Source organism: Triturus cristatus, chromosome 4_1 (genome assembly GCF_964204655.1).
Source record: "Triturus cristatus chromosome 4_1, aTriCri1.1, whole genome shotgun sequence".
In the NCBI taxonomy this organism is placed as follows: Eukaryota; Metazoa; Chordata; class Amphibia; order Caudata; family Salamandridae; genus Triturus; species Triturus cristatus.
The window spans coordinates 1,160,063,363-1,160,077,434 of record NC_140585.1 but is presented as its reverse complement, the minus strand read 5'-3'; the positions used below and the strand labels follow the sequence as shown (position 1 = coordinate 1,160,077,434).

The following is a 14,072-nucleotide window of genomic DNA, read 5'->3' as shown; positions in this document are numbered from 1 at the left end:
CGCGCACGGTGCGCGCTTATAGATATATATATATAATTTTAAATGCTATTTTCTCAGGAAATACTGAACAGATTTACACCAGACCTGCAAAAGGCACATCCCTGACCTGAGGACTACCTCTCTGCCAAATTTCAAGTAATTCTGTTCAGCCGTTCGGGCTGTAGCTTGTTCTAAAGGTCCTATGGAAAAATGCATGGGGAAAACACGTTTTGGGACCCCCCCTTTTTCTCAGCCCCCGCTTGACGAATCCCCCCCGAGACTTTCAGGGAAGGAGCGGAGCGGAGCGCCCCACCTATTTTGAAAATTTCGCGAGGATTCGTCAATCGGCGCCAAAGTTATTCCAAATAGAATGTTGCGGATTTCCTATGGAAACACAATCCTAACTGTAACTATCTACTGGCGACCGCCAGTAGATAATATATATATATGTATGTATAATGCATTTATATATATGTGTGTGTGTGTGTGTGTGTGTGTGTGTATATACATCTGCATATCTATATAAATACAGATATAAATGCATACATATATGCATACATACATATACACATACATATGCATGTTATGTACATGAAAGTCACTAATAAAAGCAAAGCTGAAAAGCCACCTAATTACAAACAGAATTGCTTTAACTTAAACGAGGGCGAGACCTATTGCATTTTCAATGCTTGTTCCGTCTGGCTGTCCATGCTCGGTCCACCCTTTTTTCCGTCTGGCTGTCCATGCTCGGTCCACCCTTTTTTCCATCTGGCTGTCCATGCTCGGTCCACCCTTTTTTCCGTCTGGCTGTCCATGCTCGGGCCACCCTTTTTTCTGTCTGGCTGTCCATGCTCTGGCCAACCTTTTTTCTGTCTGGCTGTCCATGCTCTGGCCACCCTTTTTTCTGTCTGGCTGTCCATGCTCGGCCCACCCTTTTTTCCGTCTGGCTGTCCATGCTCGGCCCACCCTTTTTTCCGTCTGGCTGTCCATGCTCGGTCCACCCTTTTTTCCGTCTGGCTGACCATGCTCGGCCCACCCTTTTTTCTGGCTGGCTGACCTTGCTCGGCCCACCCTTTTTTTCCTTCTTGCTGACCTTGCTCGGCCCACCCATTTTCCAGCTCGCCGTACTCCCTCCACCCATTTTTTCTAGCTAGTCTTGCTCGGCCCACCCGCCTTCTGGCTGGCTTTACTTGGCCCTGCCGTCTCCAGACCTTGTGTGGCTAGCGGGTATTGCTTGGCACACAAGTCATCTGGCCTTCTTGGGCTTGACCCCCCCCCCCCCCGTGTTAAATCTGGTGAACACTGGTGCGCTCCTTTCAGAGTAGGAGATGGATTTGGTCAGGTGGTCCCAGCGGCAGCCTGTGGGAATGTTGGTTTAGTTTTGGCGGCATCTTTGGGAGGAGGGTCTGCAGTGTGGGAAAACCAGGCTGCATTGTCCTCGGAGAGTGAAATTGGAGCTACGCTCTGCTCTCCACGCTTGATGTGAACAAGCTGTGCGGCTTAAATGGAGTTGCTTTAACTGATCCCATCTGCAGTGTGCAAAAAGCCCGCACTTTCTCCCCGCCCTTCCAGGCCTGCACAAACACTGCCACAACAAGGCCCGCTGGACCCTCCCTCTGTACGGCTGATCTTGCAGTGCACGCCACCCACCTCTGTGCCTATCACATATCTGGCGGGTTCTCGTGGCTGGTTTATGCCTCTAATCATTGAAATATGTTGAGGTTGAATGGGGTGATTCCCCCACACCCCTCTTGGCCCTACAGCGCCCCCGCCCTCCCACGCTCTCTGCCCTGATTTTTAGGTCTCGCCTGAGACAGCGCTTTAGCGCTGCTCTGGCGAGACTTATAGTAAGCGAGTTTTGGAAGTGCAAACAGTGGCTTTTCAGGCCTCCAAATACAGTGCATGTGCGCCGTCCGGGCGCGCGCACCATTTGGAGGCCTGAAAGCACTCGTTTGCTTTCACTTTCGCCGGCCGCACGGCCGCTTTGAAGTGTGATCGCAATCGCGATCACTTACATTTCGCGGGCGCTTTGATGTTCTCAGTGAGCCGCGCGGCCACTGCGAACATCAAAGCGCCCGCGAAATGTACACGCCATTTGCCACTATTTAAATGAAAATCTGAAAGATTCTGTAGAGACTTCATGTCTATTCTGTTGAGTTTGGTGTTTAAAATCAGGTGTGAAGAAGTTACACAAGTCCTCTTATTTGTGTCTTGAGTTAATAAAAGAGCTGCATTCTGCATTTTTATGTATACCAGTGGAATGTGGTAAATTTAGCATTTTGTGAAAATGCTTTTCATTGTTCAGAAGTGCAGGATTGTAAAAGGGCTTACTTTGGGAGTTTCGCCTGCTTGCGGCAGATACTGTGCTTCTGTGTAAAATATTTTGGCATTTGATTTTATTCAGCTTCATCTTTCTGCATGTGCAAGCATGAGTCCTCAAGTAAATACTTCGTATCCATTGTGACTATTTCTGTGTTCCTCTATTTGTGCATATCGCGATGCTTTTCTCTGAGAGTTCCTATTTTCCAGTGTCTTGCACATGGTGCGAGTACACTTCCTTCAGTGTGCGTGTGTCTTTGCGTCTCTTTTCTTGATTTGTTTTACTGGAATGCCTGTATGTCATTTCTGTTGTTCTGTGTGTGAAAATGTGTGGGTGTCTTCTCTTTATGTTTCCTTGGGAGCTGTGTGGCTCCGCGCCATGTCATCGACGGAGATCCCTGGCTTTTCAGCTAGCTGGGCATTGTATTATGGGATTTGTGGTTTAATTTCCCATTGCGTGCATATGCATGCACAAGTTACAACATTTGAGGTTCTCATGGCTGAAATGCCAGGATTGTCATTTAAAAGCCTTCCTTTGTGGGGCTAACCTTTCTTTTTAGTCCCTCCTTTTGTTAGTTGTTAACACCAAGAGCAGCAGCGCCTAACTACTGTTAACATTGCACCAGGGCCTTTAAATGTTTGTTGGAACTCTTTCTATTCCCCCGGCCGACTGGCAGAATTCTCTCACAACACAAGCACTGCTGAGAACCACCATGCTGTGAGTGCGAAGTGTGTGAGGGGGCGGGGGTGCTGTGCTGCTCGTTGAGTGCAGGCGCACTCTCTCATCACCCTACAGCTGTGGACAACAGTGCTTTCCACGACCACTAGTGTTTATATTTCACATTTCCTCTGAGTCCGAGCCCACATTTGCTTAAAGAAAATGCAAAGCTCGCGTGAGGTTGGTCATACTCTTTCCCAACCCCCTCCACCCCCCGCTTCAATTGGCTCATGTGATTCATTCGCGTCATGCAGAGTTGCTGGAGTGTCTCTCGCACTCCTTTTATTTTCATTTTGGTTCAGAACCAACATGCTGCTAGTGTGATGTGTATGAGGGGGCGGGGTGCTCTGAAGCTCGGGGAGCCCACAGCTGGTAATCGGCACTTGTGGCCAACAGTTCTTTTCTCGAGCACTACTGTTTACAATTTACATTTGCTCCCAGTGTAGATTTTTTTTTAAAAAAACATAGAGCTTGTGTGAGGTTGCCCATCCTCTCTCCCCCTCTGGCATCTATCTGCTCACGTGATCCATTCCTTAGACAGAGCTGCTGGGTTGTGTTATGATTCGACCAGAGCATTTAAATTGTTTGTTGGAACTCTTTTTTTCCCAGCCAGCGGGCAGGCTTCTCCCAACACAAGCACTGCTGAAAAATACCATGCTGCGAGTGCAATGTGTGTGAGGAGGCTAGGGTGCTCTGCTGCCCTCGTCGTGGCTGCGTCAGACATAGCTGCTGGAGATGCCTCTTTAAGTTTGTTATGTTGCAGAAGCAGCGATTCTCTGTATACCAAGGTAGCCCTGCTTTTCATATTTGCATGCATTACAAAATTGGATTTATTTCCTTAACTAACTAATTATACACAAGTGTTTTTTTAAGATCCACAGACTGTCTTCAATTCCTATGGCCCTTAGTCCTGTCACTGTGCCTATTCGTCTTTCATTATCGGGACTGCTCTTTATGTTGGTTGATCCACTCAGAAGCCAATGTTTGCTGCGCGCGAAGGCTCTAATCTATGAAAATATTTTAAGGCTGCAGGCCAGTCAATCATAAACAGGAGTAATGGTGATGCATAATCCCAGGGGGTCGCCAGCCATTCCAAACTGAGTACCACGTGCCGGGTGTCACTTTGTTGTGCTATAACCGCTATATAACAGCAAACTGGCATTATTAGTAGCAGTATACATCCCTGAGGTGTGTTGGCATATTGCAGTGTCTCTGTGCACCCTCTTTTTGCTCAATTTAAGCATGTATTCCCTTAAGCGCTTCGAACAAGCATTTGCAATGCAATAGGTCTCGCAGTTATACGAGTTTGAGCTATTGGCATTATAAATGACTGTGCCTTTTATTTGTTTTAAAAAAAACAAAATTAAATAAAAAGCATTGTCAATTACAATGCCAATAGCTCAAACTCCTATAAATGCGAGACCTATTGCATTGCAAATGCTTGTTTTTTTTTTTTTTTTTTTTTTTTTGCAGGCACGCTCGGTTGCCCCCAGATTTCTAGGGTGAACCAGACTGTGCTACCTCTCCCCATCCGGCCGCTAGCCTGGATCACAGACCTCTTGGCTGGTGGTGGTGGTGGTTGAAGTGGTCTGTCGGCCCCCTCCCTGCTATTGATAATTAGCCCGTGTCTTCACCTCCGGCGGCTGCACCTGTCACTCTCGGTGTCACCGATTTAACGTTAATCCTCAGATTGTTTCAGCTGTTGCCGCTTCGCTGTCAGTAAATCCGCCCCATTCCAAGCATTGCTGTCGTGCAAAGTGTATGTGCGCGCGGTGGCGGCACGAGGAGGCGCGCGACCGTATCCCGTCCAGCTGGTCGGGGATTGGCAGATCTCGCACGAGGAGGGCCCGTGGCCGCTGGCTATGGCGGTAGGTTACCTAGCCAGGATGTAAGTTTCAGGAGGTGGCAGACTCGTCAGGCTGGTCCTCACTGTTAAGTATGCGCTTACACTTGAATAAAGTAGAAAGTTCCTTTAATTAGCATAAACCAACACATGCTCCAGAAGGGAGGAGCGAATGACGACTTGCACTGTCGGCGATCAGCTGTCAACTGTCAGTGGTACAGTTGAACAGCTGATGACCTCACAAGTATGGTGTCCGCGCAGGGACACACAGTGGCAAACAGGAACGGTGTCCCAAGTGGGACATAAGAGGAACGTAACACATCTTCCCCCCTTTGAATCAACGTAAAAGTCAGGGAACTGTGGAAGAGTTGACAGGTCTAAGTTAGGTAAGTTTCATTCACAAACAAAATCCTTGAGCTTCATGGGCGCCCCCAACAACCTTCCCGCACGTGTTCTGCGGACTTGTGGTGAATCTCCTTCAGGAGGTGTGGGTGGTAACTTGCGCCTGTTTTCCTTAATGGCCTGAGTGTCTTTAGTCGTATCTGATGGATTCATGGTGGTTCCTGTACCGCTTCTTTCCACAGTCACGGGTGTTGAAGGGAACTCATAGTCAGACTCGTCGTCTGAAAAGTCCATGGATGTTTTGTTGTCATTGGAGGCAGCACCTAGATTATCCCTGTAGTTTTCCGGAACAGGATCCTTATTGGACTCAGCTTCGGGTTTTGCAGGATGCTTGTACGCTGACAGTGCTGAGAAATGCCACACTTTTCCGTCGCTCAAGCGAGCTGAGTTGCTATAAATGTCCCGTACTGACAAGGGTGCTGTATATCTATTCTGCATTTTCCCCACGTGACCACTCCTTCTTACCTTTACAAGATCACCCACCTTGATTTCTACTTGCTTGCATCCGTGCTTTTTGTCATAGAAATCTTTTGTTTTGTGCTGGGCTCGCTTAAGTCTCTCTTGGATTTCTCTTGCTGACCACTCCACTCTTTTGGCGGCATTTATCCACCCCACGTTGTCTTTAGATAGTGGCGTTCTGCCGCGCATAAGTTCAAATGGGCTATAACCCGTGGTGTCACTTGGTGTAATGCGGTAAGCCCATACAGTTTTCAACACTTCTTGTTTCCAGTCGAGGTTATTGTTCGCTGCCAGTTTGATGGTCCCCTTCAACACTCTATTAAACCTTTCAACTGCACCATTGGCAGCGGGGTGATACACAGATGTGGTTTTATGTTTTATATTGTGTTTTTGTATATAATTTTGGAAAATGTGAGACATGAATTGTGCCCCATTGTCACTAATAATTTGCTTGGGTAGGCCTTCCCTTGTAAATGTCTCGTCCATAAATTTGACCAGGTTGTGCGCATCTGGCTTACTGGTTATTTTTACTTCCGGCCATTTGCTGAAGTGATCCTTAATTACTATTACATACCATTGTTCCTGCGCTTCCGTGATGGGTCCCATCACATCAATGCCAATTCTTTCCCATGGCATGGCGGGCGAAGCTATGGGTTGTAAAGGTGGTCTAAATGGTACTTGTGATTTATCTGCGTCAACGTAACACTCACCCCTTCCCGTGTCGAGGCCCTGAACAGCCTCACTTTGAACTCAGAAGCCACGTGCACTCCCAAGGCTGCCCTGTAAGAGCAGGTGAACGAGTCTATGGTCTGCAGTCTCGCGCCCTCTGTTCCATTCTCAGAGCGCTCCCCTCACAGGGCTCCGATGGGGATGGTCAGGTACCGCCATAAAGAGCGCGCCTCAGTGCAGAGACCTCACGGGCGAAGTACTGACCCTGGAGTGTTATGTTGTGTTGTATGTATTTGTATAGCGTACTGCCACTCACCCGTGCGAGTGTCCCGGCGCGTCGCAGGCGTGTGAAGCTAGCCCTGCGGTTGGGTCTCTACTATCTTAGTGAGTTTATTGACGCCTACTTCACGGTCTGTGCATAGGACTGAGCAACATGTCTGACTCTACTTTTCACCCGAGTATATTCTTCACCGCCCAGAATCAAAATAAAAGCAATTATTCTTTTGTTCTTTTTTTATTTTTTTTTTTACTTTTACTCTATCTGTGCCCTTGTGCTTAGAGTATTTATTTACTGTGCTCTGCAAAGTGCACTTCTGTTTATCAACTGAGCTGGTAAATGGAAGAAGGCGAGCCCGGTAAGATTGACTGCAACGACATGTTGAATGGAGGTTACTCCACGGCAAACATTAAACCACTGTAGCTTTTAATCACTTTAATTAAACTACTAAGTGGAAATAAAATGCAGCCGTGGTGCCATGGGTACGTTTTTCGAGTCCTAGACGCCCCATCTTCTGATGACGCAAATTGAATACTCGCTCAGTGAGGCTGGGGACACACGTTAGCTGTGTGCAAACATTCAGATTACTATATTGCTGAAAGTCAATTTTGGAAATATAGTGTGCACACATGGTAAATACTTGACCGCTTGAAAATCTTCGAGGCCTCAATAAGACGTCAGAAAATAGGTATAGACATTTTTAAATAAATAGAAAAATCAGATAACATGTACAGCAAAGAAACAAAAAGACTGCTGAATAAACAGACTGTCATATCTGATAACTGAAATGCCGCTCGATGAAACATGATAGCTTGATACTTTGGTTACCTTTGTTCTGTGTGGACACTCGGCTCCTTCCTTTGTGTCATTTTGATTTTGTTTTTGAGCATAAGCAGAACGCATAGGCATTGTTGTATGTAATTTCTCGAACTTTCCTTCTTGAAGAAAGGACAGGTTTGGTGCGCTTGTGATGTCCTATGACTGAGCGAACTATAAATTATTTCATTCATTGGCTGCTCTGAATTTAATAGTTAAATCCTCTACACAGATCTGATCAACTTCCAGCCTGTTACCCGCTGTGTTGTACAGAAACTGTGTACTCCGCTGTGTTCAAGTTTGTTTGTAACGTGGCAACTCATCAAGTAATTTGTTAAATGAGGGGGGAAAATGTTTCTTTACTCACTCAATCAGTTCTTTACTCGGGTGGTAGCAAATGCCGCGCTCCCTGCCCACTGTGGGATGAAACGAGTTGAATAGCCCAGATTTCTGAGACCAATTGGTACTGATGGGTTTCTTGGTCTAGTGCTGGGCGTTCTCTGGCTGGTTCCCTAGCGATGATCCACATTGCAACTAAGAGCAGAGTGCTGTACGCGGCTCTGCCTCAAGGATGAGGGGAGGCCGCCAGTGGAGCCAGCTGATAATCCAGGAGATGCATGTGAAGGCTAGATAGGACTTGGGGTTAGGTGTAATGTATCGTTTGATGTCCTGGTTAACACCCGCTATGGTGAGGAGAATAACTTCAGTGTAATGACTGTTGCAGTTCAAGAAAGGGCCTCAGCTTCCGCAGACTGCATGACGATACAATGGGATCACCAGCAGTGGAAGAGATGCAAGGTGGCACTTTCAGGCCAGAGAACGATAAGGGGCTTAATTTCAATTCCCAGGAGGTAGTGGGCACCTCACATTAAGGACATAGCCTTGACTTGTAAAAGAACAAAAAAATACTCAAAATATGGGGACAAAACAGATTATTTATGGTTTGTATTTCACAATGTTGGGCAGTGCCATATCGGTGAAGTTGTCACAATAGTGTAAAAGTTATACATTCCCTAAGTATTTTTAGGAATGGTTGAAAAGTAGTAATTTGTAACGGCATAAAGTGCTGCCCTGAGGGCGCAGCTCAGGACAAAAAACTAGGAATACCAGAAGGACTAGCACTCACTATCCCGAAGTACCCGTTTTGCTGCTAAGGAGCGACTGTATGCTCCCATTAAAAGTATTGCATATCTATTGAGAAGTGCCGATGCTCTCCCTTTTAAATAATACAAAAAAAGGGCGTTTACTCTGTTCCTGAGGGCACATGTTAATTGAAAGCACTGACTGGAGAGCTACTTGAATAGGTCTCGGTGTGGTTATGCGAATAACCAGTGTGCATGAAGTACATGCAACAACGTAGACTTGACAGCAATTTTATGTATTTGTTATTTGCTGTGTGCTAATCTCCTTGAATGACGATATACATTTAACGTATTTCAGAACAGCACATGTGGAGCACATGAGCTTTCATTTTGAAGGACCCTTGTCAGGTTTAAAATGTAAAATATTCTGCCTTTACTACACACAGAGTGACGAGAACCATTGACCATTCATGTACACTAGAGAGGTACTTGGAGGGCTGAACTTGAATATTCATTTATCAACCACGAGATTTAAGTAGACAATTAAAAATACATACCGTGCATCACATACGTACATGCCTTTACAAAAACGTAAACAAAAAAACAGTAGTCTTGGGGGTGGAACATGTATGTTGTAGTTCGAAAACAACGGCACAGTTCAAAGGGAAATAAATGGATAGATTGCAGTCAGAATCTGTTAGAATATTACCTTGAATAAGGGCGTGTGATTGATTGATTTATTTTTTTTCTTTCTTGATTTTTGTTTTTTGTTTTGTTTAACGCCTGACTCAACAGGGTTTGCATCGTGTATGCATTCACACGTCAACGGAAGACCTCCACGTTATCCACTGTTAAAGTACTGTACAATTCGAAGTGCAGTGTGTGATGGTCATCACTGTCACCTTCCAAACATTTTCAACTAAGATAAGTTTTATCTGCATTTCCTCCCTGTTTATCCTTCCTCCATCTTTCCCGTCCACAGTTGATGCTTTTAAAAAAATAAAGCCGAGTTTGGGCCAGTTGCCAATATACCTGGAGTAGAGGTAGAGCATGACATTTTGAGGATGTGCGCCTATGTTTGCAGTGTGGAACAGAAGAGTGGTGCTTGTCCTTTCTCTTATAAGGAAGTGGATGGTATTAACAACTAGTCTTTCAGGGTTTGAATGCAGGACATTGGTTTTGAATCTTTCCATGACAGTGCCAATGCTCATTAGGCACTTAATGTTGGGGGCAATTCGGTGAACATTACCTTTTTTGCTTGGCGTGGGCTGAGTCCAGAGATTGATACTGCCTGGACTGAGGAAGCAGAGGGGCTCAATGATGGTTTAAAATGGCTTGAGTATGGTGTGTGTGGAATATAAAGAGTTTGTTGCCCTCGGCTGAGCACAGCTTGCTGATGCAGGTAAATTGTGGTAAGAAATGAATTATCCTTCTCTTCTATTTGTTTTAATATGGAGGGGGGGGGGCGAGTTCGGTTTGTGCTGTTTGTTGGCGGTTTTACTGAAGCGGTGTGAGCATTGTCACGACCCTAGAACACAGTTTCGGGGATGGCATAAGTTTGATAGTTATCTCCTAAAGAAATGATCAATTCAGCTGGCATCATTTTCATCCTCTTAGCCAGGATATCCATCAGGATCCTACATTTCAGCTTACCATTGCTGACCTTGGTCGCCCGACTCAACAATTTCCCACGGTGCATCAAAGTCTCCCCTGCGACTTTATCACATCATCTTGACAATGCATAGCTTTCTTCTGCAAAAACATTGTATGACTTCCTAGAAGGATTTTTTGTTTGGTGTCTGGTGATGCAGGTTGATCCAAGAACACAATATTAAGAAATCAAATTGCTTAATATTCCTGTGCGTTGCATTATTCAACCATCTAGTGATCATGTCATAAGTGTATCTATGTAAAAAAATGTTAGCAGATTCTGGAAGCAGAGTTGTTATGATGCACAAAGACCATGGCTGTATGCCCACATTGCCTTAATATCTCAGCACTATTGTTAGATTTTTCTCCTTATCTGTGTGTTTGGAAGGTGAGCTTCTGAAAAGCCTAATGGGAAGCATGCCTGGAAGTTCCATGGTTCATTCTTCCAAGACCAGTGTATTCTTCATGAGAAGTGGCCCAAATAGAGTGGACATTTCAAGACCAGTACACATCCTTGATTCCAAAACACCATTGGGTGGGTCACGTCTCCTTGTGACACTATTTCCAAGATGATCTTGCTATTAGTTTCCCAATTGTCTTTCGCCCACCTGCACAATTGAGGTATAAATTTACTGTTCTTTCCTAATTGTTTTTAGTATTAAAGAAGATCCATTGAAAGGCTCATTAGAAAGCATGTTTGTGTATTCTTGGACAGCAGAGTTACCTGGTTACTTAAATGATGAGCAGTTAATAAAACTCCAATGTAGAGACTCTTACCTATTTGCACATTTCCTTTTTTATTTTATTTTTATTTGAGGCGTTAAGGTGTGCACCTCAGATAAATGTGTTCATTGTGCTTAACTGTAATACTAAGTTGTTGGCACTTTTTTCTTATTAAAATTGCTTCTTTTTATGCTTTCATTAATAACCTTGGTGCAACTGAAAACTTATCCATGCAAAAATGTGTTCTTGATCTTGCTTGTGGATGGAGATATTCTTCCATCTATAAATTCAAGCCAATAACTTAGATGGACATCCTAGACTTCTTGCTGGGATTGATTTTTTTTATATGTGGAAAGGCTGCTTAGGACAGTGACCCCTCCCCTCCCCCCCCCCCCCCCCCCCCCCATCTTGTTAGGGTTGTTCTTCATTGTGGGGGGGTACTTGCATGGGGGACTAACCTCTTTCGTGGGAGAACCATCACCCATAGAGGCATCTGGAACTGATGTACCAGAAATAAGAGTGGAACCTACAGCGTGTGACTCCTTTCGACAATGCATCAGTTTCGACTCCTCAAAGTGAAGAATTATTCTCCAGAAAGTGTAGTTTTCGTTGTTGGTGACTGTAAACTGTGTGTCAGATACTGATCCCACTTAGGTGCTGTAACAACAGTTTTCTCACTTGTCTTGTATGTAAAATTATATTTCGCATCTACTGTGCGCCCTATTGGACAACTTAGTGGACTGTGTTTGCTGTACTGGCTCACAGGCCAGGGGAACTGGCTGCAGATTGCCCTATAACAAAGGCTAACGGTTCTCTCTTGCTTCCTGCATAGAGGCAGTGATTACTTGATCGATTTCAGGATTATTGTCAGTTTGGGCATGAAATGAGCAGATTAGTGTTCCAAACGTTGTGAGAGATTCATCTTGGTCTTTAGATGTGGAAGGCGCCTTCAACTTCCTCCCTTGGTAGTTAGCTTATGAATCCCTGCGTTATTTGTCCATCAGTCGGAGGAGAGGAGGCTTCTGGAAGATGTTTTGAGTATGTGGTGTGGCGAATGTGAATTATAAGGCCATGTTAGTTCCAAAAACTCACTAGGAACTCCTTTCTATTATGAAGCAGGTCTTCCCTGTTGTGTGGGGCGCAAGGACAGTTCATCAGAAGGGAGGTTTATTATCCCATCTGGCTCTTTAAATTTACTGCATCCTGCGAATTCTTGGCAGACAACACTGCTTGTTTCTGGAAATAAACAAAAGTAAGCAGGCTATATAACGTGGTAATTCATGGGCAGCACCCAGAAAGCATGTTTGGAGTGGCTCCTTACTAGGTTTTGGTCCGCCTGAGGGGCGAGAAGAAGTTAAAATAGGAAAGCAGTATCTTCTAAACACCTGTGTTTTCCTGCCAGGTGCCGCCCAGGGCTGATTGGTGACCGATGCCAGTTCCAAGACCCCTGCCACCAAGGACCCTGCCGCAACGGAGGGATCTGTACGAACTCTGTGATCGGCACTGTGCAGTTCATGTGCGACTGTCCAAAGGGATTCAGAGGTAAGTGGTGCTCCAGATTTCTTGCAGCAAGATGCTCCGATGTTCTTAGATGTGGCTCTGGTTTGTTGGCTGAAGTGGGTATACCCAGTACTTCCAACGCTTTTTGTACTCTGAAGTCCCGCATGCTGTGTGCTGAGATCCCTTCCATGACTACTGCCACGGGGAACGGCGAGAACTAGTTGCACCCGGCTGCCAACAGCTAGTGTGCCAAAATCTTTGTTAGTTTGATCTGTGCCAGGGCAGATGACCTCAGATCCTGTTAGGGGCACTATTTCAGCAGTGAGCGTTCTTCGCCCTGCCAGGGTCTCCCACAAATTTGGGATTCATAGGAAACGTAATCTAGAAAAAGGAGGCCATGACCGTGAATGTATAATTATGGAAAATTGCTAAACCATTATCTGTCAAAATCAAACCACCGGCGCAGACCAATCTGACTGCTCAGGATTGGCAGTATTCTGCAGCAGGGCTGTTAGATTCATCCAGGGCGAGTGATTTCATAAGAGGCCCCATTTTGTAAAGTGCTGCTGTGGAGGAAAGCGAGATGGAGGGTGAATCACTGTAAATTGCTGTTCCAGATCGAAAACGTATATTTAGGAACAAAATAAGTGAAAAATCACATTTTCTCAGTATGTGACCCCCTAAAGAAATGTGTGAACTGGTGCCAGTACCAAATGCCCTGATCGGGGCATAGGACGGTGTGTTTTGGTATGGTCCAGTTAATTTCAGCAGAGGCCAGTTACAAGTGAGGAGTTTTCCTGCCTGCAGGTTGCACAGTATCCGTGGCTGAGTATCACTCGCTGATCGAGTTTCGTAGACGTGCACGAGTTATAAAGTATTGCAGCCAGCCATGAACAGGTCTTGGATACCTTGATGATCCCCACTGGGCCCTAGGAGAGCACCTCCCTTGGCAAAGGACTGGCATGTGCTGGGCTTGTCCAAGAAATCTACCTGGACCCCGGAGGCTTGGATCCCCCATTGTAGACAAGAGTATTTGTGGACCTTGCCAGAGTGCCACCTAAGTCAAGCATTCTTCTGTGTGGCCAACTTGATCTCAGCCTTGTATAGCATCCTTAAGGTAAAGTATTGGCACTCTGAAATAAGTGTGTGGAGTAAATAAGAGAACCAGTGGATATTGAATCAAGGTTGTTCATTAAGCTGGTACAAAGGAACTAAAGGGCATGGAAGGGGATGTCGCAGTCTATATAAAACTGTAATATGCTCTGTATCTTCGATAATAGTAATGGTACAATGTTAGGGATTCATTTAGTGCATTAGTTTGCTTGTTATGATGATGATGATGATACAAACTCAGATAAAAAAATAAATTCCTAATTGAATTGGCGAGCAGCTGTCCCTATCACCCGGGCCTGCCAAGAGTGCGTTCAACAAGAGGCAGGTACGGGATGGGTTTTTTTTCCCTTCTTTTAGCTGCAGGTAGGTGATGTGCATTGTGGGGAAGGTGTGTAATCTGTGTGTTGGGCAGTGATTATATGAGAAGGGTTTATGTAGAGTAGCCGTAGGTACCAGGGGAGGGGCCCATTCACGTGGTGCTTTCTGCCATGCGTAGAGGGGTTGTTGTGCCCGCCAGGAGCT

The 14,072-nt window shown here is 45.4% G+C and overlaps 1 protein-coding gene across 3 annotated transcripts in view; it reads left to right on the top strand.

Annotated features, from left to right (window-relative positions):
- Positions 1–14,072, top strand: part of LOC146856251 (uncharacterized) — a 259,790-nt gene that overhangs the window by 113,332 nt on the left and 132,386 nt on the right. For all 3 annotated transcript variants that reach the window (XR_014981452.1, XM_085654318.1, XM_085654319.1), the window contains exon 3: positions 12,340–12,479. Coding sequence is in view for 2 of the 3 variants with exons in the window: in XM_085654318.1 (XP_085510444.1) it covers positions 12,340–12,479 (140 nt within the window). In the remaining variant the exon portion in view is untranslated. The remainder of the gene's footprint in view (positions 1–12,339; positions 12,480–14,072) is intronic.